Source organism: Caloenas nicobarica, chromosome 15, assembly GCF_036013445.1.
Source record: "Caloenas nicobarica isolate bCalNic1 chromosome 15, bCalNic1.hap1, whole genome shotgun sequence".
NCBI lineage: Eukaryota > Metazoa > Chordata > Aves > Columbiformes > Columbidae > Caloenas > Caloenas nicobarica.
Window position 1 is genome coordinate 4,669,739 of NC_088259.1, and position 24,306 is coordinate 4,694,044.

At 51.0% G+C, this 24,306-nt stretch overlaps 1 protein-coding gene across 2 annotated transcripts in view; it reads right to left on the minus strand.

The window, feature by feature from the left end:
* ACSS2 (acyl-CoA synthetase short chain family member 2) overlaps positions 1 to 24,306 on the minus strand; it is a 33,971-nt gene that overhangs the window by 3,013 nt on the left and 6,652 nt on the right. The window contains exons 3-16 of one of the 2 annotated variants that reach the window (XM_065645375.1): positions 11,962 to 12,053; positions 11,210 to 11,313; positions 10,850 to 10,922; positions 10,004 to 10,079; positions 8,402 to 8,516; positions 6,830 to 6,868; positions 4,857 to 4,994; positions 4,378 to 4,548; positions 3,422 to 3,555; positions 2,829 to 2,961; positions 2,295 to 2,351; positions 1,911 to 1,991; positions 1,360 to 1,468; positions 1,139 to 1,207 (exon numbers count right to left, since the gene is read on the minus strand). In XM_065645375.1, the coding sequence (XP_065501447.1) occupies positions 1,139 to 1,207; positions 1,360 to 1,468; positions 1,911 to 1,991; positions 2,295 to 2,351; positions 2,829 to 2,961; positions 3,422 to 3,555; positions 4,378 to 4,548; positions 4,857 to 4,994; positions 6,830 to 6,868; positions 8,402 to 8,516; positions 10,004 to 10,079; positions 10,850 to 10,922; positions 11,210 to 11,313; positions 11,962 to 12,053 (1,391 nt within the window). The remainder of the gene's footprint in view (positions 1 to 1,138; positions 1,208 to 1,359; positions 1,469 to 1,910; positions 1,992 to 2,294; positions 2,352 to 2,828; positions 2,962 to 3,421; positions 3,556 to 4,377; positions 4,549 to 4,856; positions 4,995 to 6,829; positions 6,869 to 8,401; positions 8,517 to 10,003; positions 10,080 to 10,849; positions 10,923 to 11,209; positions 11,314 to 11,961; positions 12,054 to 24,306) is intronic. The other variant, XM_065645376.1, reaches the window with a different exon arrangement.

Below are 24,306 nucleotides of genomic sequence, written 5' to 3' on the forward strand. Positions count from 1 at the left end.
GGCAGTGCTCTGCAGACCCGCAAGCGTAAAAGGCTCTAAACTGCAGGTTAGAGAGCACCGATTTTGTTTGCTTGAGAAAAGGTAAGAGCTGGAGAGAGGTTTTGGCAGGGCAGGGGTTGGGCTGCTCGAAGGCTGCCAGGTATCGCTCCCCTGGCTGTTCACCCTCCCACCTTTAGGTTTCTCTAACAATTCAGAGCCACAGGATTAACCAAAGCCCAGGCTGAGAAGGGTTTGGTACTAGCAGAGCTGCCCACACGGTCAGCTGGAAGGTGCAGGGGAGGAAGGGGCTGGATCTGCAGAGCCCATGACCAGCCCTGCCATGCGCTGCTCCAGCTCATCGCTGCGGGGAGGTGAAATGACGCTCCAGCTCTCTGGGCAGGGGCACAACTCGCTCCTGTGCATCTCTGCTCTGACATTGCACCCTGCGACTGCTGTCACAGAAACCCACGGGAAGGCGGTCAACTCCCAGAACGACCATTTGGTGGAGGATCAGGCACTGCTGGTCAGATGGAAGGATCTGGTTTGATCCAGGGGCAAGTACAGCAGCATCTCACAGCCAGCAGTAAGTACCTGTAGGCTACAGCCTCCAGCAAACGAGGGAGGAAGCTATTATATGCAGGATGTGAAAAACAATGGGCTGAGAAACCGCTGAATCTCAAAGACTCGGGCAAGAGAGGTGGGAGAATCTCCACCTCTATAGACACAGCTCCCAGCAGCCTGAGCCAGCTTCAGGGTCAGCTCTGCGTGGAGCAGCTGGCTGGACCAGGGACCACATGGTCCTGCCCAACCTCTGTGATTCCCTGTGGCCATAAACCCTTCAGCACAGAGGCACCTCGGCTGGGTAAGGACCTCCTCTACGAGGTTACAGAAAGCTTCTTCCCTCCAGTGCATTGTCCCCAGAGGAAATGACACAGGAAGTCACCGACCCGTCTCTCTCAGAAGTAAACCTGACCCAGCAATTAGATCCACTCTGAGCGCAGGTTGCTGGGCAGAGTCACGGATGCGGAACCACCCCCCACAAAGCAAAGTGGCTTTTTTAACTAGTGTCAGAAATAGATGCAGAAGTGTCCCCCATAAAGCATCTTAACTAGTGTCAGAAAGCACATTGGTCCCCACTGAAAACAAAACTTGTTCTTACCAGAAACATTCAACATGTCATCAATTCGCCCTGTGATCCAGTAATAACCATCTTTATCTCTCCTGCAACCTAAAAATAGCCAGAAATGACAGCGTGAGGAAGCAGCCCTCAGAGTGCCAGCCCTCAGAGCAACCGATAAGGGACTCAGAGGCCAGGACACGGCAAGATTTGACTTGCTGTCCCCAGGCTACTATAGCCACGCACTGCCCGGACAACCTTACCATCGCCTGTCACGTAGTACCCAGGGAACTTCTTAAAATACGTGGTTTCAAATTGCTGGTGGTTTCCATACAGTGTGCGCATTATTCCTGGCCAGGGCTGCTTAAACACCTGATGGTGGAAAATGCAGACCTGAATTAGCGAGACGAAAAGCAATAACCCAGTCTTTGTACCACGGCAATAGAGATGCCCACAGTCCCTGCACGTGGTGACAGAGATGACAGAGAGATGGCTGCAAGTGATGATACTCAGACACTTGCTGCCCAGTTCTGATACACTCGCCAGGCTTGGCATGGAAGAAGGGGCTTGGCTGAAAGTTTGCTCCCATCCTCCTGCCTTGCCCATGTGTGCAAGTGCATTTAATGGTCAGTTGAACAGTTTATTTACAACTTAAAGGTCCCAGAGATTTACAGCAGTGAAGGGAGTTCCTACCACCCAAGGGGGTCCCTTGTGTGGACGCGGAGTAAGTGGAGACACACATATGTGACCAGGAAGGTCCTGGAGCTCCCGGGGAACACACGAGGGGAGGGTGGGGAAATCAGCTCTGCCTTACCAGGTAGCCTTCTGCTTCTCCTTCCAGCTCTTCTCCCGACTCGTTCAAGATGGCAGGGACCACACCGAAGAAGGGGAAGGTCTGCCGTGGGGACCAGAGAGCAAGGAGACACAGGGGTGAGCCCGAGCATCCAAACCCCATGAACCAGAGGCAGCGGGGGGCAGAGCAAGGGCAGCTTTGGAGAAGCTGTGGCACCTGGGGCCTGTGAGCACAGCTGCACACGGCCAGACCTGGGATTTGGGGTGGTGGCCACCTCCCCATGTGTACCACTGTCCCATAACCATGCTGGCAGGCTGGTAACCCCCAGACCAGGGTCTGGGCAGTGTCAGCTGCTGCTGCAGGGCCTTGCCATGACCCCTGAGGTGGGGGAACATCAATACTCACGGCAGAGCCCGGCTTCATGGGGGTGGCAGCAGGGAGGGGTGTCAGCATGTGGCCACCCTGCAAACAGAGGCAAAAATGAGTGAGTTTGGGCCACGCCAGCCCGTCCCATGGCTGTTTGCATCTAGTCACATCATGTCCCCACCAGACACAGGCTGCTCGGGGCAGTTGTGGAGATGGAACCTTGGGAAGGATACAGCAGGGGACAGGGAGCCCATGTTCGGGCGTGAAGCTTTGGAGCTGCTTGGGGAGACAAAGATGGAGAGGAAAGCAAGGTCCCTGGCAGGGACCCTTCAGAGAGGAAAGTCTCTTCTTGGAGCCTGTTTGAGGTCCAGAAAAGAAAGAGAAGGGGACCCAACACTTGCAGACCACACCAGAATCTCCTGGGTAAGCAACACAACTAGTCCACATAGAGCCCAAGAAACACTACGGCAAACCTGCGAAGTTTTGCTGTAGTGTAAAACTTTGTGCAAAACCGTCCCCTGCAGGGAGCACAAGCGAAAGAGAGGTCCCAGGGACACTCAGGCAAGGACTCACGGTCTCTGTCTGCCAGAACGTGTCCACAATGGGACACCGCTCTTCTCCCACCACGCGGTAGTACCACAGCCAGGCTTCAGGGTTGATGGGCTCCCCAACACTCCCCAGCACTTTCAGAGTCTTCCTGCTGTGCCTGTGGAGAGGAGGGGGCTGGCAGGGGCTCAGCAGGCCACCAAGGGCCACCGAGAGCCACCGCAGTGAGCCTGCAGGAACCCCAGGGCTACCCAAAGTGTCCTTGGGGCTCCCAGGCATGGTTCACACCCTTCTCAGCCCTCTTCCAGAGGGGAACAAAGGAGATCTCTGCAATTTTGGTGCCTCCCACTTGGCTCTGCTCCTTCCTTCCCTTGGGCTCTGTGCCCAGCACACCTCTGCGAGGTCAGGAGCAGGGAGAACCTGCAACCTCTGAGCTTAGCTCCAGCTTATGGTGCATGAGGAGGACCTGCTCAGAAGTCCCATAATGAAGTTAGCGCTGGGAGTGCAGCAACATGGCCTGCAGGTTGCTGTGTAGAAGGCAGAATATCCTGGCTTGTTCAGAAAGTAAACTGCTGCTCAGGGAAGACATTGGGGCCCCTGGTCCCACTAGGAGCACTCACTTTTTGACGGGCTCCTCTCCGTGCTTCATCAGCAGCCGGATGGCTGTGGGTGCTGTGTAGAACTTGGTCACTTTGTACTTGTCAACAACGCTCCACATTCGACCGATGTCTGGGTAGGTGGGGACACCTTCAAACTGAGCAGGAGACAAGGCAGTGACACAGCTGTTCCTTGGTGCCACTAACCTGCAGCACCTTCCTGAGCAGGAGCTGAGAGCAACAGGGACCCCAGCGTGTCCTTACATGAATGCCACGGGCATCCTCAGTGCAGGAACCCCTCTCACTGCTTCCTCGGGATGGATTTGGCATCACCCCACCCCAGGTGCCCTAGCAAATGTCCCCTAAAACACCCTAGCAGCACAGACACTTGGGTGGCTACCAGTGACAGCAGCCCACATGCTACAGGGTGAGAGGTCCAAACACAGGGACAGAACCACAACCAAAAGTACCACGAACCCCAAAAAGGACTCCTCCAATGGGACTGATTTTCCTGCTTGCATGTCCGCAGGGAGCCTTGGGCACAGGCCTGTGGCTCCCTGGTCTATAGACAAGTTACAGCCGAACAGCACCAAGGGAGATACAGGCATGGGAGTTAAATGCAGGTTGTCAAATCAGCATCTGCAGTCACAACATCACTCCCTGCTCCTGATCCAGCTTTGATATTACCCCACAGCAGCCCTAGCTCCCCTGCTACACAAGGCTTGTAGTTCTCAGGGAAGGAAACAGGGGAGTGTTTGAAAAATTAACCACCCAAAAGCCACACACAAACTAGGAGCCTGTCTGCCACCGAGCAGTCACCCACACCCTCCTTGGGGATGGTCACCTCTCCTCGCAGAGCCCAGGGCACTGCATGCAAGGAAGTAGCACACTCAGCACAGAGCAATGCAGGGATGCAGCTCAGCACCCTTGAAGCTCTGCCTTCTTGGATTAAAAGCACCCAGCTGTCATCCAGCACTTACTAACACACTAGTTGCCCCGTTTGCCAAAGGCCCATAAGCAAGGTAGGAATGGCCCGTTATCCATCCAATGTCGGCTGTGCACCAGTAGACATCCTCGGGTTGGTAATCAAACACGTATTTAAATGAGGTGGCGGCATAAAGCATGTATCCACCCACCGTATGCAGCACACCCTATGAGGAAAAGACACACAACCGTCAGGACAAACTCCCACCAGGGCCCTCACCCTCCCAGGCCAACCTGACCAACCCAACCAGACGACATTTGAAGGTCCCTTCCAACCCAAACTATTCTATGATCCTGAGCACCACCGGTCCACTGAGCTCTAACAGCAGCTGGGCAGGAATAAGCAGCATAGCCCCTTGCCCGAGACCTCCACAGCTCTTCTTCTTACTGGGGCCTCCCAACATGACCCTCACTGGTTCCCACAGCCGAGGTGTCACTGCAGTTCACCCCACAGGCACTCAGGTGGGGACCGTACCTTGGGCTTCCCAGTTGAGCCACTTGTGTAGAGGATGAAGAGTTCGTCCTCCGAGTCGCACCACTCCGGCTCGCACTCCGTGCTGGCACTGCTCATCAGCTCGTGCCACCACATGTCCATGGCAGGATTCCAGGGGATCTGAGAAAGGCAGAAGATTAGAAACAGGCCCCTCAAAACCAGAGATGGGGGATGAGGGGCTGCAGCCTCGACTTCACACCCTTCACGGGCCATCCAGGCAGGTGTTCACAGCACAGCTTCTGCCCCGGAGCTGTTTGCTGCAAACCATGCACCAGAGCTGCAGCTCCCACTCCAGAAGCTCCTTTTCTCAGCCCAAAGCCATGAGGAAAACCTTTAAGCTTGGTCTGGCTGCAAAACCTGAAGCAAACTGTCCAAACCACTGGCAACGCCGACAGATCCCTCTCAGCAGCAGGCAGGACAGGGGCTGCGGCAGCAGCTGCCCTGCGCTCTCACAGCAAAGGGCTCCTCCTGCCCCTTGGGCTGTCCCCGAAAGAGCAAAGCAGCGAATTTCCCCCGACACATCCACACACCCACCGCTCCTGCACTCCTTGCTGGGACAAGGAGTGTGTCAGGCTCATACTGCTTGGCCCCACAGACCCAAAAAATCTGTTTTCCTTCTTTTAAGGTAATTACCCTGATGAGAAGGAACTGCTCCAATGTGGACTCACACAGCACCGGCCACCTGAAGGAGCTGCTGGAGAATGCCAGAGCTGTAACAGAGCCACCAAGGCTGACAGGCAGAGGTCACTCCAGCGCTGTGCTGGCTCGCTGCCCCTCTTGGGTGGCTCAGTTCAGCACAAGACCTAACTCCACCTGACCTTTTTGCCTTTCCTCAAAGATCTGGAGCAGTTGAGCAGACAAAGCTCCCCAGCCCAGGAAGCACAGACATCTCTGCAAGGCCACGAACACTGAGCCAGAGCCTTGCTGAGGAACATCTCCTCCTTGCAGAGCCAGGGCCCGCTGGGCAGGCACAGAGTCCCCACTGCTCCCTCAGTGGGGTGTCTGGAGGCACGGAGAGCAGCCACGGGGCTACATCATGACTCTCTGTGGCCCTGAAGGTGTTCAATGTGCCACTGGGAGGTACCGGGATCGCATGGCCCAGCACACAGCTCCTGCACACACGGTACAGGGGACACCAGCTGCTTCACAGCCTGGCATAACTAAGCCCACTTGGAAAGCTCTCATGAATGCCCAGGGCTCCTGGCTGGGACAAGGAGTGTGTCAGGCTCATACTGCTTGGCCCCACAGACCCAAAAAAACCAGTTTCCACAAGCTTGTGCCACCAGCAACCTCCCTGCAACGCACCACATCAACCAAGCCCAAGGTGGGCTCACGCCAGCCCATCCAACAGTCGCTTTCTTGCATCTCTCCTTCAAGAATCCGTCCATTTCACCACCCAAACTCCACTGCTCAGACCCACGGCACAGCACACAGCTCCCAGACCCAGGACCGCCTGCCCATGGGGTCCTGAGGCTGCAGCTCCTTGGATGGGCAGAGTCCACGCGTTGGGTCTGGAGCTCCAGGTTTGCTGCCCGTGGCACGCTGCCGCAGCCGGGAAGCTGCAGGCGATCCCTGCCAGCCTCGCTGCAACGGGATGTACATCGCAAGAGCTGCTTTTAAAAGGAAGAGAGATGAACCATCATCCGAATGCTGGCAGCGCATCCCAGAGGTTCCACATTTTTCCCCGACAGCACGCTGACGTGCTGCACTCCGGGGGTTTTTATGGATGCAGATTTGTTTCCAGCAGCAAAGCTGGTGGCACTGCATTCACGCCGAAACTGTGGGCAGCTCTGGCCAAGCGCCAAGTGGGATCTATGGCTAACATGCAACTGCTGGTACCCTGGTTAGGAAGGCACGTGTGGCCGTGCAGCCGGGGTGGTTAGGGAGGTGGAGAGCTGGACGGGGAAGCGGCGGGGAGGTGCCAGGAGAAGGAAGGCAGTGCTGTGTGTAAATACCTTGGGATGGAGTCTCTGTGAGCTCTCTGTCTTTTTTTCCTGTTAAAAATCCACAAAGAGGATATGAAAGTTGAGAAGCAGAGGATCCACACTGGGCTTTGCAGGCAAGGAGCTGGAAGCCCACGGGCCTGGATGCTGGGAAACCATCCTGGCAGGTGGAGAGCGCTGGGATGTGGGGCCAGGCCAGGAGATGCCCTCTGAGCAAACGCTTGTTCATCTCCATCGCCTTCCCTGGGTACCCGCTGCCACCACAGCAGGTCACAGAGGCCACCCCCACATGCAGCCAGCTGGGTACAGAAGCACAGAGCCGGCGCACAGCCCACGGACTGTCCCACAGTGTTACACAAGCCAACAGCACAGTAAAAATGCACCCCTAAGGGAAAGTAATCTTTAATAAAGTGTCTGAACAAGTAGAGCAGCAAGAACCAAAGGGTAAGAGAGCCCCTCCAGCCTCCTCCTCTTCTGCACAAGAACCTCACCACCAGCAACTAGTTCAGGGACAGGCTTCTCTGTCACCTCCCGACCAGGGAAACCTCACACCGAAAGGCTGCTCTGCTCCAGTTCTCCCACCCTTTGCAGCTACCCTGCCTTCACCAGAGAAGGGGCAGAGGAGGCCAACGTGACATGGCCAGGCTGGCCAACACCAAGAAACACCCCAGTAAAATTAACACAGCCGAGCAAGGAAAATTAACTCAATACAGAATCTGCTGCACTTCTTGTCCAGGGATGCGCACAGACCATCCCTCAGTCAGATGCACTCCCCAAATACACCCCACCTCTGAGCAGGCACCAGCCTGGGGATAACCCAGTGCAAGTAATCACCAAACACACAGGGACAGAGGACACTATTGCAAGGCACGGGGCAGTTCAGCAGCAAAAGCACCTTGTCCCTCCAGCGGATGCAGGCAGCAGGATGCGGGCACAGCAGGGCTGCACAGCAGCCTCAGGAGCTCAGCGGGCAGCCAGGGCTTCGCAACTCCTTCCCCTCTTTCCATCCCCATCCCACCACATCCTTTCATCTGGTTTCAGTTGCCAGGGAAAGCCCCAGCCCCAACAGCTCACACAGTGACTGAGCCAGTGACAGAGACTGCACGATTCTCAGCGTCTGGCTGTTGTCATGCTGGTGGGCTGTGTTGAACCCACGCCACGAGCACAAATATCCTGGTTTTCCTCTCCCACTGCCACTGTCACAGCGACAGTGCAGGAAGGCATTGCTCCTCACACAAATAGGGAGATAAATACAGGATTAGGAAGGTAAAGTCCTTCACTGGGTGGAGGAAAAGGGGCAGCTCGTCCTCGTGGCTTTGGCAGGTGTACCCGCTGCACTCAGGGGTGCTGCAGCCTGGCAGCAAGTGATGGTGGTAATGGAAGCAGCGGGGAGAGGACCTTGGTAAGGCAATGAAACCCTTTTTCACACCACTTGTAATGCAACAACAGCATGGAGGGGAGGAAACAGGAGCAGGAGTCAGTGACCGGGAGCATCCACATGAATCACTGCAGTGGCTTTGCACTGATTGATTTGCTGGGCTCATGCACAAAGCAATAAACCCCTCACCCCCGCCAGGAGCATACCTGTACGTCCTGGCACAGCCTTTTGAGAGGGGGAGACTTGCTGCATGTCCCGTCCACCGCAAGCTCTTCCCTCCCCAGGTGCTTCACCACGATGCACTTTTTCAAAGGGGAGCCCCTGTAAAAGGCAGGAGCTGTCAGATCGGGCTGTTTGGGCAGGGGTAGAGCCTGCGCATCATGGGCTTTATGGGCAGCACCAGAGTCCAAGCAGATGCCTGGGTTGCTTTTGTTGAGCTGAAGCACATGCTGCTGTGCAAACTCCAAGCACATCATGAATTGCCAGGGACACCAGCCACAGGAACATCGCTGGGAGAACAGGAAAGGTCACGGCTCACTGGGGATTTATCCGGTGTGGTTCCTATGGAGGAAGTGGGAATCCCCCGAGCATCTCTCACAGGTCACTGCTGGGGAGGTTCCACCCAAATCCCAAGTTTTACCACCTGTGACCACAAACAAGATCTCCCACAGCACTCTGGAGATATGAGGTGGCTGCTCCCATCCCTATGCATGACCAGCTGCCTGATTCAGAAGGAGGAAAGGCTTCCAAAGCCGAATTACACATCAAGGAAAAGAGCAGGCGTTTGTCCCCTCACGAGGGCCAACACAGCCTACCTATAGCACAACGATCTTATCTCCCTTCAGCCCTGTCAGGGTAACAACATGCTGTCTCCATTAGTTAATTCCCAACTTCAGATCACTTCTGTCCTCCCAGGTGCCTAATTTTACAGACACATGAACTTACGTGTTCAAGTTTTAGAGTTTTAAATGCTTTTCAAGAGTTTGAATTTTTAACATGCAGAGCATCTGCCCTGAATTTTCATGTTTGATCTAACAAGACCACATTCAGTCTCACACAAGCTACACAGACATTGTGTCTGTAAGCTTGGCAAAGTCATTTCATATGATTATTTCCCTTTCTGTAAAATCTCATGACAGATCTGTCTACCTCTATGGTTTACAGTATCTCAGTGAAGATACTTAAAAAAATAAAGCAGCTTCACCATACATTTGTGCGCAGTCAGGCGCTGATCCTGCGCACATGTTGGTGCTTGTCAGCTGGAGTGCCCGTCCCTGTTTACACAGCCATTTCCCAAACTTGAATCATTTCTGGTTTATTTCATTATTGTTGAATTAGGGGCTTTGGAGCAAGATTTAAGTCTCAACATGCCCCACGGCACTGTGTCCAACTGGTCACAACTGGTGCCACGGTGCATTATTCCCTCCCACTTCACGAGCTGCTGCTGCAGAACTGGGAGATCTGCCACGGGCCATAACAGTGGTGGATCAGTCTGCCTCCAGCAAATCCTCCCACCCAATATGTGGGTCTTCAGGTCAGAACAGACAAGAAGAGAGTTAAAAGAAAATATTTTTAAGACAAGGGAGTCGAAGCGTGTATTACTTCTGAAAGGCTCATGACCTCTGCTCTGCCCTGGTGAGGCCACATCTGGAGTGATCTCCAGAGGTCCCTTCCAACTCCAACCAGTCCGTGGTTCTGTAGCGCAGCTTGTGTCTGACCTGCTGCCGAGTCTGCCCACCTATCAACACTTCCATTTGTGCAGGAGCAGATTCCAGCAAAGCCCTTCTTACAAGGGAATCCACACTTACTTGTCTTTACATTTCTGGAGAGCTTCATCTGCAATCTGCTTCAAGTTGATCAGCTTGTCCCCTCGAAAAAAGGCATCTGCAAAATGGTCAAACAACATTAGAGGGAATCAAAAAGCAGTTTCAGGAGGGCAGAGCAGAGCTCATGCAGTGGAGTGAGGGAAAGCAGACAGGCAGCTGCTGGGAAAAGTTTCCTAATATGCCCTTTTAGCCTAGAGAAACAGATGCCAAGAGAAATGGTGAAATTCCTTCCCTGGGAGAGGTTCCAACTTTAACCGACAAGTCTCCTGGGAATATTCTCTGGGGAATAATCCAGTGTGGCCAGAACACAGGTTGCAAAGTTTAGTGGGTCCTTTCCATACTGTGGACCTATTAATGAACCCACTATTTTTTGCGCTATTGAAAAAAACAGTTGGGGAAATGCGGCGGGCTTACATGCAAACACTACCCCTCCCTTGATCCCTTGCTTTACCAGGCAACAGTTGCAACAGAAAATTCCTTAAAATTGGGAAGAGGGAATTCTCATATTACAACTGCCTCATAAAGGATACATCTTGCAAACATCTGGCTGATTTCAATGAGGAACATGGATGAGAAGCATTTAGAAACATGTCATTAGCAGCTGGTGACATCATGCACAACAGGACAAAGCAGGAGGGCTGCTCAGATGCTTCACTGTACGTTCAAAGTGGAAAACAGGACTCAAGCACAGCTACAAGCAGCATGTCGGCTTTGCGGCTGCTCAGCTGATCCACTGCCCCTTCCTCTTCCAAGTGCATTTGCCTTTTAAAATAAAGACTTCTCAGACAAGCACTAGTAACAGCTCAGAGGCACAGAAGTGTGTTTTACCTGCCGTGATGAGGAGAGAACAACCGCAATCAAGAATCCGCTCGCAGAGAGAATCTGCTGAGAAACCTGCAAACTGACAGAGATCACACGAACAAATCAGCAAGGACACACACAAAAAAACCAACCCAAAACACCCAACAGCAGCTGTGCAGTTCACCCATGGTAAACGATACTGCCAGGCACTGATGGAGAAAGCTAAAGGAGCTCCTTCTACAGTTAATGCAGAAAAGGGCTGGGAAACAGCACCTTAATTTAATTTCCCATATTTTCCAGCTCCTTCTTCCCCCAGTCTCCCCAAAACAAGAGCTGCTCTGCCCCAACAGCTCAGCTCTGAGAGCAACACAGAGAGCTCATCCCTACCACAATGGAGTGCACAGCTCCGATCCTGGTGCAGGCCAGCATGGCTACAACCAGCTCCAGGATCATTGGCATGTAGATGGAAATTCGGTCTCCTTTCTTCACGCCTGTGGAGGAAAAATGAATGTGGCGTTCATCCAAACGAAGATGTCATGTGTCAAAAGAACAGGATACAGAAAGAAACTAATGATTTTAAATCAACACTTATATGCACATACGAAAGCTTCGGCTGGAGTTAAAAGCTGAACCAGCCTTGGGTTTTGCCTTTGAAGCCCTGTGGCTCTTGTAAGACGACTGCAATGAACACTCCACGTTCCCAAACAGAGGCCTCAAAGGAGGCAGAAAGGTAACCAGCACGCACTGCTCGCTGGAAAACCCCAAAGCAGAAAGTTTAGAGCACGGGTTTCTCCCTTGTACAGCTGACGTGACCAACACTGATTCGCTTTCACAGACAGAGCCAGACATGAATCTCCACATCATAGAATCATTTTGGTTGAAAGAGACCCTTAAGATCTATCGAGTCCAACTATAACTTAAATCTAGCACTAAACCATGTCCCTAAGCTCCAAAAAGTACATTGCAGAGCAAATCTGCATCCACCTCGCTTTACAACTGTGGAAGCAGACAGACAAGTGAAGCATTTTGCACAGAATTTCTCAACAGAGTGGCAACCATTCAGAAAATGAACCCAATCTCCAAAACCCTGGTGTAACACCTTCCCAGCATCCAGTGCTCCTATTGCTTCAGCCACGTACCTTGGCTGCGGAGGGCATTGGCGAACTGACAGACTTTGTGCAGCAACTCGCTGTATGTGATTTTTGCAGAATCCTCAGGTTCATTCCCTTCCCTGGAAAAACAAGGCAATATTTGTTACTGTACAAGCAGTACAAAGTAAGAGTGACACTACAAAACCAGATACTTACTGCTCTGAACAACATGTATGTCCTCACCTGCCCTTCCAAGCACAGAATGACCAAACCCCAGAAATCCAATCCTGGACTAAAGTTCTCCAATAGTAGGAAAATTTAGCCCAAAGTCCCCATCCTTGTGCAGATCACTACACCTGACAGCGATCGAATGCATGCAGTGGAAATACACGGTACTTTCAGAGTAGAGAGAGGCAAAAAAGGTCTAAAAGAACCAAAGCTAAGAGTGCACATGCTCAAGAGAAATCTGGGATTTATGGTGCAGCACCCTTGCTCATACGCACTTATGTCTGCAGATACATTTGCATGAAACATTGGCCAGTGTTGGCGTGTAGCAACACTCAGCCTTTAAATACCTACCGACTGATGGACCGCGATGGGATGCCAAGGGCTGTCTTATTTTCCAAGGTCATAGATAAATATACTCGTGTGTATTTGTTCACTGCCATGCCTGCTCTGCATTATTCTCTCCATGGTCCTCTGTGGAACAGCTCTGGACTCCTGCAGCCCCAGTGCCAGTTCAGTGGGACTTTGCCATTAGACACAGGGATGGGAAGAAGAGCCAAGAGCTGCATCCAGAGATGGAACGGGAATATTGCATCCCTATGGAAATCGTTTGCTACCAAAGTAAAAACCAGCCCATTTTAACATGACACAACGCTTCAGCCATGCAAATGAGGTGGCACTCCCAGCAGATTGGGAGGTTAATGAAGAATTTGAAATTACTTCACACTCCGCAGAGCAGCGGTTTCCCATACCCAGGAGGGAGACACTTTCCCAGGACTCTCCCCAAGGCACTCAGCACTGAAAAATTAGTGATCCATCGAAGAATAAAGCTGTCACTCTCAGCTGATAGTCCCCCTGGAAAAGTGTCCCCTTGAGGATGTGCAGCCAAATGAAAACCACTGGTGCTGGGGGGAAGCCAGGAAGCACCTCCACACCATGACCTCCCTTAGGACTGCAGCCAGGCTCTGTCTAAGTTGGGAACAGCAACCTCACTTCTTTAATATCTCAAACAGTCCAGAGCATACAAAAAATATGTACTGAATTCTAGCTAAAACTAACCACTGCTCCCCCTTCCCCCAGCAACACAAATAGGAGGAGGGCTCCCACATTGCAGAAATGCATAGAGAAACACCATAATTTCTCATGTAAATCTGTGCCACTCGGTGTCAGTGTGACGGTGGCCACACACTCCAACAGCAGACACAGTCCTGGTGGGAACAGCGTAAGAGTTGGGAGAACCCCACTGATTGATGCTCTACACCTCCTGCCCCATGTAGTACAGGGGTTTCAGAACTGGTGGTTACACTTGGACCATCCCATTCAAAAGCTACTCATGGATCTGCTGCTTTTTAGCAGCAGACTTTTTAGCAGGACCTGTTGCAATAGGACAAGGGGCGATGGTTTTAAATTAAAGGAGAGGAGATTCACGCCAGACATGATGAAGGAATTTTTGACACTGAGGGTGGTGAGAGCCTGGCCCAGGTTGGCCAGAGAGGTGGTGGATGAACCATCCCTGGAGACATCCCAGGACAGGCTGGACGGGGCTCTGAGCAACCTGAGCTGGTGCAGATGTCCCTGCTCATGGCAGGGGTGGCACTGGGGCAGCTGGGAAGGGCCCTTCAACCCAAATCATTCTGTGATTCTATTATTCTAGTTATACTCCTGCCTTCCATGGCACTCTGCAGCAATTACATCTATCAACACCTGCACTGATGTGCACAGGGCAGTGTGTCTTCCCATAAGTGGCTCCCGCAAGGGGATCCCTTGCTTCACCCTTTATGCAAGCTTGGTCCCTTTTAAGTTCGAAGAGGACAGAAACAAGAATGCAAAGAAAAAGAAAAGTGTGGGAATGAGAACCATTGCCCAGGACATTATTCTCAGCTCTGGCATCTGAGCAGCTTCCTCTCCTTTCCCCATCATGACCAAGAGAATCACTTTGAGCTAAATACATGTGAAACCATTAGACAAGGTCCCTTACAGCAGGGCTCTCAGCTAGTAAAGAGGAACCAGGAAATCAGAGTTTTCTTTTTTATTTTATTATTTGAGGGTCAAAGATCCAAGAGATTATTTCAGTGCTGAACTGAGCAGTTGTAACTGATCTAGCTGGAAGGAAGAGCATCGGCTTCTGTTGCATCTGGCTGCATGCTAATTGCCTTCCCTCGCCGTGCAGAGGTTGTCCTCGGTGCATCTACACCACAGGTGCAGCAACATCCAGGCCAGCGCTGTGCAAACCTCTTTGGGTCCAGACGTCCAGTATCACTGTGTGTGCAGCTCTGCCTCTCAGCTATGACCCTTGCTATGAAATATCTCTTAAAAGACAACTATAATGCTTCCAAAATGCAAGCTGGAGCATCCCAGATCACTAATCCCTCACCTGAAGATCTCTGCACCGGGGTCTGCTGGGCACTGTGGGCAGGCCCTGGACAACCCAGCCCCCAGCCCAGCATCGACCTGCAGAACAGGGCAGGGAGAGGGACATCCCTTTGCTCTGCTGCCACATAGGATCTAATTACAACCTTTAGTAAGAGATAAACACGTTAGGAGGGAAGCGTAGCACAGGCTGTCCCATCTGGAAGGCTTCCCATGTAAGGCAGGTAGGCAGGCAGGCAGCCCGCGGGTGCTATTTGGGGGCTCGGCTGGGTGCTGTAGGTGAAACACTGTTTTGGCTGACGGCAGATTTAGCCAAGGACACAGCAGCAGAGACCATGTAGATTCCCTGTGCCAGGGCAACCAGGTTTGTCCATCAACTCGGTGGTGCAATACCCACCTAAGAAGGGAGAGGAAGGCTCTGTGTGCAAAACCGCCGACACAAACCCTGCAACCCCATGCTCCAGGACATTTCAGCTCCCTGCCTCGCTGGCTGCATTTCTAATGCGTCTCCTTAACAGACTCCAGCAGAGCCTGGTCGGGCACCGCTCTGCAAACTGGTCTCTGCAGGTGCCAATTTGCTTCAGGGGTGGTCGCTGCTGCCACAAGATGGGCCGCTGGTGGGATGGAGACAGAGCACTGAGCACCAAACACTTGCTGAGACGGCAGCCAGGACACACCGAACTGCGGGTTCTGGGGTGCGCAGCCCTGCGTAACCCTCCAGGCAGAGCTACCACACACGGTACCCCTGAGGGACACGGACCTGCCTGGAGCCACCCAGATGTGAGGAACCATTCGGACTTCCCTGCTCTCCCTGCACACGAGAAGCGCATCTCAAATACACCAGGTCCTCCTCCTCACTGGGCTCCAGGAAGGAAATTCAGACCAAGGAATGCAGCCAGGCTTGTCCTCAAAGCCAGCACACGTGGGGCACTGCAGGATAAAGGCAAAGTCCAAGAGAAAGTAAAAGTTTTGCAAGGATTTTCAGAGGCCTTTCAAAGTCCTTTCCGTTAATTTGCGTGACTGTGAAAGAGCTCCACTTGCATCAGCGGGGAAAACCTCAGGCTTTGGATTTTAAGATGATCTTGTGCTTAATGTGAAATGAGTCACATCCATATTTCTACAGGACAAGACTCCTCCTTTCATCGCATCTCCAGCAAAGGCCCCCGAGCAATCTCACAAGAGCAGATGAGTGCTTTATGTCTCCCCATGTCTGAAAATAGTTTGGAGTGCCCACAGCTACACTCAGCAGGTTGCAGCAGCTCTCAGAGGTTGCTTTGTTGTCTTCTCTGGCACAAAAGCCCCAAGAATTATGTGTTTTAGACAGGGCATTTAAAGGAATGCCCACTCGCACGCTACCAAGTACTCTGTGCGTCAAAAGCGAGCCTGTAAATTCCTGGCAGCGAAGTTCTGTGAGCAGCATCGTTCTGCAAGCAGCATCTTCCCATCAGCATGGGATATAAGCAAGAGCTGTCAGTCCTGAGCCTCTCACACAGACTCAATTAAATTGAAATTCAACCTAAATTGGAAAAGAAATAAAAATAATGTTTCTGAAAACATTACCACAACGCTCACCTCCATACCTACAGTGTGCAGCTCAAGCCTTGCAGAATCTGACATCCCCCAAATATATCCTTTTTTAAGAACTGGTGATGAAAATAGTTGGCAGCGGCACTGCTGCGTTTGCTAGCGTGCTATCTTTGATTTAACAGCAAGCTTTCTTCCAAAAGGAAAAACCAATTTTCAGCTCCCCAAACTTCCCAGATACATCATTAGATACACATCACAGATACATCATGGTGAAACACAGTTTGAGCCTGATGTTCTTCTCGTCTCCCTCAAACTGAGTCCTGCATTTAGCAACTAGTAATGCAAAATTTTACAGTACCATCTGGGTCACAGCAGGAATATATATGAGTTTTTTAGCACTTGGGAAGCTCATGTTTTACATACTGCATGTTGTGTGCTCGCTCAGCTGAAGAAAGGCATTTCTTGGCCAGATGGTCTCAGCTGAACCACCCATCGACTACGTAAATGCATGGCCTTTAAACTAAACACACAGATGCACAACTGGGGACTTTTTGGGGCAGGCTTTCTCCTAGACATCGGTGCTTTGATGAACGAGTCAGGTTTCATGCAGAGAAGACAGCTTCGTAGCTGCCTGCAGCCATTCCTTGCCAGGACCAGATAGCCCAAGGGCACCAGGGACATCACCGCAGTGGTGGGCAGGATGGCAGTGCCAAGGTCTACACAAAATAGGTCCCTGTCAACATCTTAGAGGGAGCAGAGGCTCTACAGAGCACTTCTCAAACCGCTCCCTTCTGCCAGCAGTTAAAATAATGGGCGCTCTGCTTCTCAACACGCACCGGATGCACAAAACCCCCACAGCACAAACCTTCAGCGGCCCCACCAGCACCTCAGCAAGAAATGATTGCGTGGAAAATTCACTCTGGGCAGGGGAGGGAGAAAACTTCAGGTGGGAACCTGAACACTTGTCACCTCTGTGGCACGACCGCGCTTACAGGAGGCTCGTGGACCAACCGCCTGCTCAGCTGGGAGACGCAGAGCCACAGACCTACTTCACCTGGGGTCCACACAGCTAAATCAAGGTTAAGCTTCCCTGTTAGAGTGACCACACTGGCCAGCAAAAGATTTAGTGTTGTACATACATTGTGTGGTAGGGGAAGTCATTTGTAGGAGCAGGTGAACACTTCTTTAGAGCCACATTAACTCCAGCATTGATGCTGCGGAGCAGTCACGGATGCGGAGCAGCAGCACAGGTGAGGGGAGTCGTGGGCAGATGCACGTCTGGGTGTTTGCACCAAAGCAGGTTAAGAAGTTTCTGTGCTCTGTGAAGCATCAGGGCTGACTACGGGACTTTTCAAAGCAGGGGACGGCTTCAACCGCTCATCACGTAACCAAGAGAGCCTTACCTTGCCCATCCAAGCGAGCAGAGCCCATCTCAGCTGTGAGATAACAAGCAGTAGGGAGGTGAGGTAACTTCTTAACCTGCTACAGAGCACCCAAATGGATGAAGAGAAGTTGACCCAAAAATGAATCAGCAATGTTGTTTGGACTCTTTTATCAGACTTGCAAATAAAAATAATTTGCATAACCTGTCTGAGTAACGGATGAATACAGCTTCCCTGTGCAATACTGCCGCAGCATTTGCATGGAGCAGCAGGAAGCACAGGTTGCATCAGTGGGAATTATGGTTTCCAAGGTAATTGCAAATGATAATTACGGTTTACAAGGGTTATAATACCACTAAGATAAGCTGGTGTACAGCAGAAAATGATTAAATGAAGCCGAGAAAGTGGAGTGTTACAAGTTTGCAAGACCTGCCAGACCATTTGCAGATCCACAGAGAGTCAGAAACAGAAAAAAATCACAGACCAAAGCAAACTAAGGCACAAAGCCCATCTGACCTCTGTATATGCTCCCACTGAGGACTAATAGGGCTGAAGACCATTTAAGTTTCTCCTCTAAGCTCCTGTAACTACATCACCCTCAAATAAAAGCACTAACCCAAAGTTACCAAGCACAGCTAGGCTGCGGGACACGTGGAAGGCAAGTTTTCAGAGCAAAGCAAAGCATCCCAAAGCCACCCAGTTTCATTCCCCGAGCAGCAGAGGTGACAGCAGCCCACAGAGCAGTTTTGCTTAATGCAGGAAAAAGGCTCTGCAATGTAGCTACTGGAAAACAGCCTTAAGAAAATGCAGTTTGGAAAAGGTGTCGGAACAGGGAAAGGACCCTTTCTCACACGATGCAACATCACAGGAAGAAATTGCAGCGGGGAATCACAGCCAGCCAGTAGAGCAGAGATGAGGACTGTGGGAATGTCTGCCCTGAAACATCTCTGGCGCCATCTGAACTAAAACACGCTCAGAGCCCAAAATCCATCTTAAGCACGAGTCCAGACTTCTGCATGAGGAGCACGGGATGGGAACAGCAGGTTCTCCAGCTCCTGCTCTCCCAGAGCACAGCACGAGGTGAAGGAAGGACCTTTCCTCCTCACGTGCAAGGTCACTGGGGGCGGCCAGATGGGCTCACGGGTCCCCAGTCTGCCCCGCATCCAGAATTAGAGCAGCTGAAATGCCAGGCAGAGCTCGGCCACCCGGGGAACGGGCTCACGTGTGTGTCGCATGGGCAGCGAGAGCCCCGGCCCCTTCGACGCCTGCGCTGGCAGCCGGGGGCTGCGTGATCGGCTCCCGCGGCCGTCAGCTGCTCCCGGGCCTCTCGCTGCCATCTGGCCTCGGCTGCTCTCGGGAGAGCCAGCAAATCTGCAGCCTGAAGAAGGGTCTGCCTGGAGACAGCTTGATGGTTTGGGAATGGCTGCCGTCAAAACTGAAAAAAATACCATTTCTCCCTCCACCTCCAGCCTCACTTACCACATCTGACATGGGAACAACACCCGAGTAGAGAGAGCCCTTTAAAATATGTCCTTGAGAAAGCAGATTACGTTGAAATGTGAAGTTTGGAGACACCAGCTGTGCAAGATAATCAGAAGAAGTTGCTGTTTCACCAGAAAAAAAATGCTTCTATTTGCATGGATTGTTCAATATGGAGTTACTTCCAAGCAGAGCACCCAAAGCAGAAGGGTCATAGAATCATTTCAGTCGGAAGAGACCCTCAGGATCATCGAGTCCAACCATGACCTAACCTAACTCTAGCGCTAAACCACGTCCCTAAGAACCTCGTCTAAACACCTTTTAAACCCCTCCAGGGATGGTGACTTCACCACTGCCCTGGGCAACCTGTTCCAATGTCTGACGACCCTTTCCGGGAAGAAATTTTTCGTAATATCCAATCTGAACCTTCCCTGGTGCAACTTGAGGCCTTTCTCTTGTCCTATCACTTGCCGCCTGGGAGAAGAGACCAACACCCTCCATGCTCCAAGCTCCTTTCAGGCAGTTCAGAGATCAGAAGGTCTCTCCTCAGCTCCTGTTCTCCAGGCTGAACCTCCCAGGTCCCTCAAACGGTCTCCAGCAGGGTCTGCACCACCAACTCCAGGAGGGAGCTGGGAAGGCTGAACTGAGTTTGCAAAAAACCTTCATGAGAACATTTCATAATAACGGGACAGACTGCCCAGCCCTGCCCGTGCATAACATCACCGATCTCCCAACACAGTAATGCATGGCAGCAAGTACCCAAAGGAGTTCTGGGGAGGCCAAGAGGTTTTTTGAGTAAAAGGTTTACCAGAAAGCTCAGCCTCTATGGTCTCCGCAGTCCTGCTCAAATCCTGTTGCATCATGACAAGGATCAAGAAAGAAGAAGTTGTGTAATGATAGAGCGCAGTCTGGGAGGGGCTGCTGAAAAGGTTTGTCCCAGTATGAGCAGAAGTATTTGGCAGCACTGAGAGGACACTGTTGAGTAAACCTGACAACGGAATCCCAGCGAAAAGAATCTTCTCAATTTAACAGCACCACTTTCTAAAACCATACAGTTAACTCTGAGACCTGCGTTAAAACCACCCTATGACTTTCCTCTCCAGTGTCCTCCATACACGTAGGCTGGGCCTAACAAAGCTCCACTGTCAAGTCCATCTCTGAACCAAACCATCTCAATTAAAAGTTGATCATGTACCTGGGATGAATGGGTTCCTATTGCTGTAAAGAAACCCTGACCAGGCTGGCAAACAGCACTGTGCCGTGCCAAAGCGGAGCCTCCGATGCCCATCCTCTCCAGCCCAACCAACCCAAATACAGGCATTACTGTGCCTTTATTTTACTAAACGGCTAAAATGCAGCATATTTCTAAAATGACACTGGGCCACCATCTGCTCTGTGAGCAGGGAATCAGTCTTCTGATCACCTTTAAAAATAGCCAAATGGAAACACAGCCTACAAAGAAAACACCCGACACCCTGCATGGCTGCTCATGTCCCATAGGAAAAACCACATCAATCTTTCAGTCCTTCCTGCTCACTAAATACATTCTCAGCTACTCTTGCTATTTGCAGCCTTTCAGAACCTGAACAAGTACCAGAGGCAAGTAAAGAAATAATATTTATCTTGTGCAGTCCAGCCACTGTTCACCATAGTCTGAGCAATCTCTACAGCACAGAGTCCAGCTGGAGGTGGACACTGCTCCAAAAATAAACCAAAACACTCATTTATTTATTGACTCTCCAGAATCCCCACTAGTTTTCCCACTCATCTGCCAATCTACACCCTAAAATCCACTTTCTTTGGACTGCGGGATGCTCTGACATCTCTAAAGGAACTGACACCTCCTGGCTTACACTGCGGCTGGTTCATCAGCCAACACCAGCAAGTGAATAAAGTCACCATGATGGACTTGTACAGCCTGAGCTCACATCCGAGAGCCAGAACACTCATGGGTAACAGTTTTAGAGAAGACAAGATGGACAGCAGTCAGCAAGGAAATCTACTATGATTTTGTGACATACGACAAAATAAGGCAGCGTACAAGTAATACAGAGCACATGTAAATACCCACCCTGCGCTGATGGGTGTTTGCTCTGCAGCAAGGGGAATTCTGCTCCTCTGTGGCTTCACATTCTTCCTATTCGCCCAATATTGAGTAACCATCAAATCAAGAGGATATGCACTAGCTAATTATGTCCTTACTTTCTTAAGTATTTTACAAAACAGGAGAAGAGCCAATGAGAAAAAATGATAGCTTTTTACCTATTTTATTCAGAGGAAAGGATAAGATTTTTAAATTTAAAAAAATAGTGTTGTTTGTTGTTTGTTTGTTTGGGTTTTTTTTAACAAAATGATTACGTTGTGTTGCAACAGAGCTCATATGCAAGAGTCATGCAGGAGGTCATCAAGTTTGGCCAGCACGTCTAACCCTGCGAGCCAAATCCACAGAATGCTGCAGAAGAATGCGAGAGTTTGACGCAAGAGGAAGCATTTTAGATGTTTACCCTAAGTAATATTTTCAGCGGAGCACGGAGTAGTTTTACCAGTCCAATGGGAAAAGTGTGTATTTTCCAGCACAACACAGCTGATTCCTTGTTTAAACAATCTGCAGTTGGGCCACGAAACATATCCTGGATGAAGCTCCTATAAGTAAGATATTCAACAAGCTGCCTGCAGCTGGAAAACACTCCAGTTTGGGAAATACTGCATCTCTGGATGGAGCACACTGCCAAATTTTCAAGACCTTTAAAGACACTGAAAGCCAGCAAGCTGATTTCAATGGAGGTTCAAACAACATCCATCAAAGGCCATGATAGGAAATTAAACTTCTGGTGGACACTTCAACTTCATGCCTCAGAAACCTCTATAGGTGATGGCCAGTGTCACCCGCTGGACTATCATATCATTCTATACAAGGAACATCTCGTAGAAGATGGTCAGTGGCAACAGAAATGCAAAACATGCTTCACTAGCAGATACCCAGGTGTGAAAAAGTAACCAGGAAGGCCACCGATTTCCTTGAGATATTTCCCCAAAAAACAGAGGTGACGTGCAAAAACGACAGACTTTGAATTTACAGGGAACTGCCAGTGCTCACAGTTTCATATCACACAACATTTCGACATTTACAACAAGTGCAGAAATGCAAAGAGAGAACTGAAACCCTGCTCCGGATGCAGGACTGGGCATTGGTGGAGAAGACAAACTCATGGCGGTGGTGGGAGCCAAGAGATCTTCTCAAAGCATTGGCCATCAATATGACAGCCTAACAGCACTGGGCACAGAAAGCCCAGCAAGCACAACAAACACATCTACCCACAGGAAAGATGGCAGGGTCGGAACAAGCACCCAGTCGCACCTCTTTTGGCAAAGCCTGATCACTTTGTCCCCTGTAAATGCCCCTACTTGGAGCAAGTCTCATGCACATCGAGCCTGAGTCCTTGTCCACTTCTGCTCCATTCACACCAGGGTGCCAGGGAGAATGCACAAGCCATTCACACCGCTAAAATGAAATAATCAGGTTTTCTAGGCCAATGAGCAAACTGAAGGCTCTGATCTTCCGTGACCGGAGTCCGTACGGGAGTTCACCACCCTCTCTGGCCATGAAGTCTATTCAACCGCCCCAAGTTTCAATTCTCCTGCCAATATTCACTATACGCCTTCACTGTATAATCGCGCTGCCCCTCCCAACAGTAAGTAAACTACTCTAAAAACATAACAAGGTTCCTGCAACATCTGCCAGCATTACAGGATATAAAATCCAGGAGCTATTGTCTGTGCTCACACAGCCCTCGCCACTCCCCAGGGTAGTTATTGTGCAACCACACACCCTGAACTGTGCAGAAAGGCGACTCTGGACAGGGCATAAGCCAATATTTTAAGACAAGGGTCTAAGAAGGCATTCATGAAAAATTATTAAATCTCTTGTGCTGAATCAACAGACCCTCTGTCAGAGCAATGAGCAGCACGAGGAAAAGATACTAAATAAGAACATAAACACCACCACAGGTCTCATTTACATGGCAGTATTGCACTGGGACATTCACAGCAGCTCAGCCAAGAACCTCTTAGACTAAAACAAAATACCACGCTGGGTCAGATCCAGGGTCTGGTGTTTTGTCTCCAGGAGATGCTGTTTACAGAGGGTGCATGAGCCTGCCCACCATCAGCGGTTCAGCTGCAACACTGATCCTTGGGGGGCCTGCTGCTGGTCCTGAAAAGTGACTATTAAAAGCTAGGAAGCAAAGGGTAAGGTTAAACCAGCTCCATAGAAGGACCTTTCTTCCATTCACAGTTAAATCACATTCTTGAACAACCTTTTGTGGGAAACCCCACGAAGGTGATGTGGAAACAGCCATACCCATGCGCTCAGTGCCACCCACCTTGCACTCCGGTAGGTTTGCCAGCACCTCACGGCAGCTCCATCACCTTTCCCAGCCAACTGGTCTGTGCACGGTGACTCGATTCCACTGTCCCACTAGGGATGCAAGTTGGATTTACTGGTTCACAGGACCCCCTCTGTTGTCCTCTCCAGAGGGAGAGGGGCTGGCAACCTCCCCGTCCTTGGCATGGCAGCCCTTTGCAATAACACACTGCACACCCTGGCCAGCGGCTCTGCAATTCCACATTCAAGTTCCCGCAGTCCTCTGGGCACATGCCAACTAATCCTGGGCACTTCTTGACATCCAACTTGTTTATCTGGTCAAATACTTCCTGGATATTCCCTTGTATTTACATAGATGGGTGCTGTACCCCTGCCAGTAGCAGCTACTGAGAGTTTCAGAGCAAAAGGCTGGGAGCAACAGCTCTGAAACAGCTCAACTCAAATGAAAGCTGCTCCTGGTGTGTGTTCCCAAGCCAGAGAGTTTATAAAACCCCTCTCCTTACTGCTCAGCCACAGAACAACCACCCCAGTGCTGCCCAAGTGCTTGCTTTCTTTACAGACTTGACTTAACAGAACACAGAAGTCCTATTCTGCCTACAGGAGCAGGACTATGGGTTATTTGACCTCAGTAAAAACTACTTCCAGAGAAAATCTTCAGTAATGCTGAGCGCCCTCCTGCAGAGGCACAAAGTCCAGGGGTGCGTCTGAACAGGCAAAACCAGAGGAGACCACAGTGCATCTGAACAGGCAAAACCAGAGGAGACCACAGGCACTGTGTAACCAAGCGGTCACCAACCTTTAATACCTGTCCCCTTCCTTCATTGCACTGGGGAGCAGAACAGCACGAAGCTGAGGACACTTGCCTGCTATCCACCCCTGCCCTGCATCCTATGGCAGAAAAAGCTCTGCAGAGCAGGAACGGGGCTGGGCACCTCCAAAACATCGAACCAACGATCCCCCCCAGCATTTCCCTGCAAACCAGCGTGCGTACCTGACAGGGATGAGTCAGGCTCTGCTTCCGAGTCA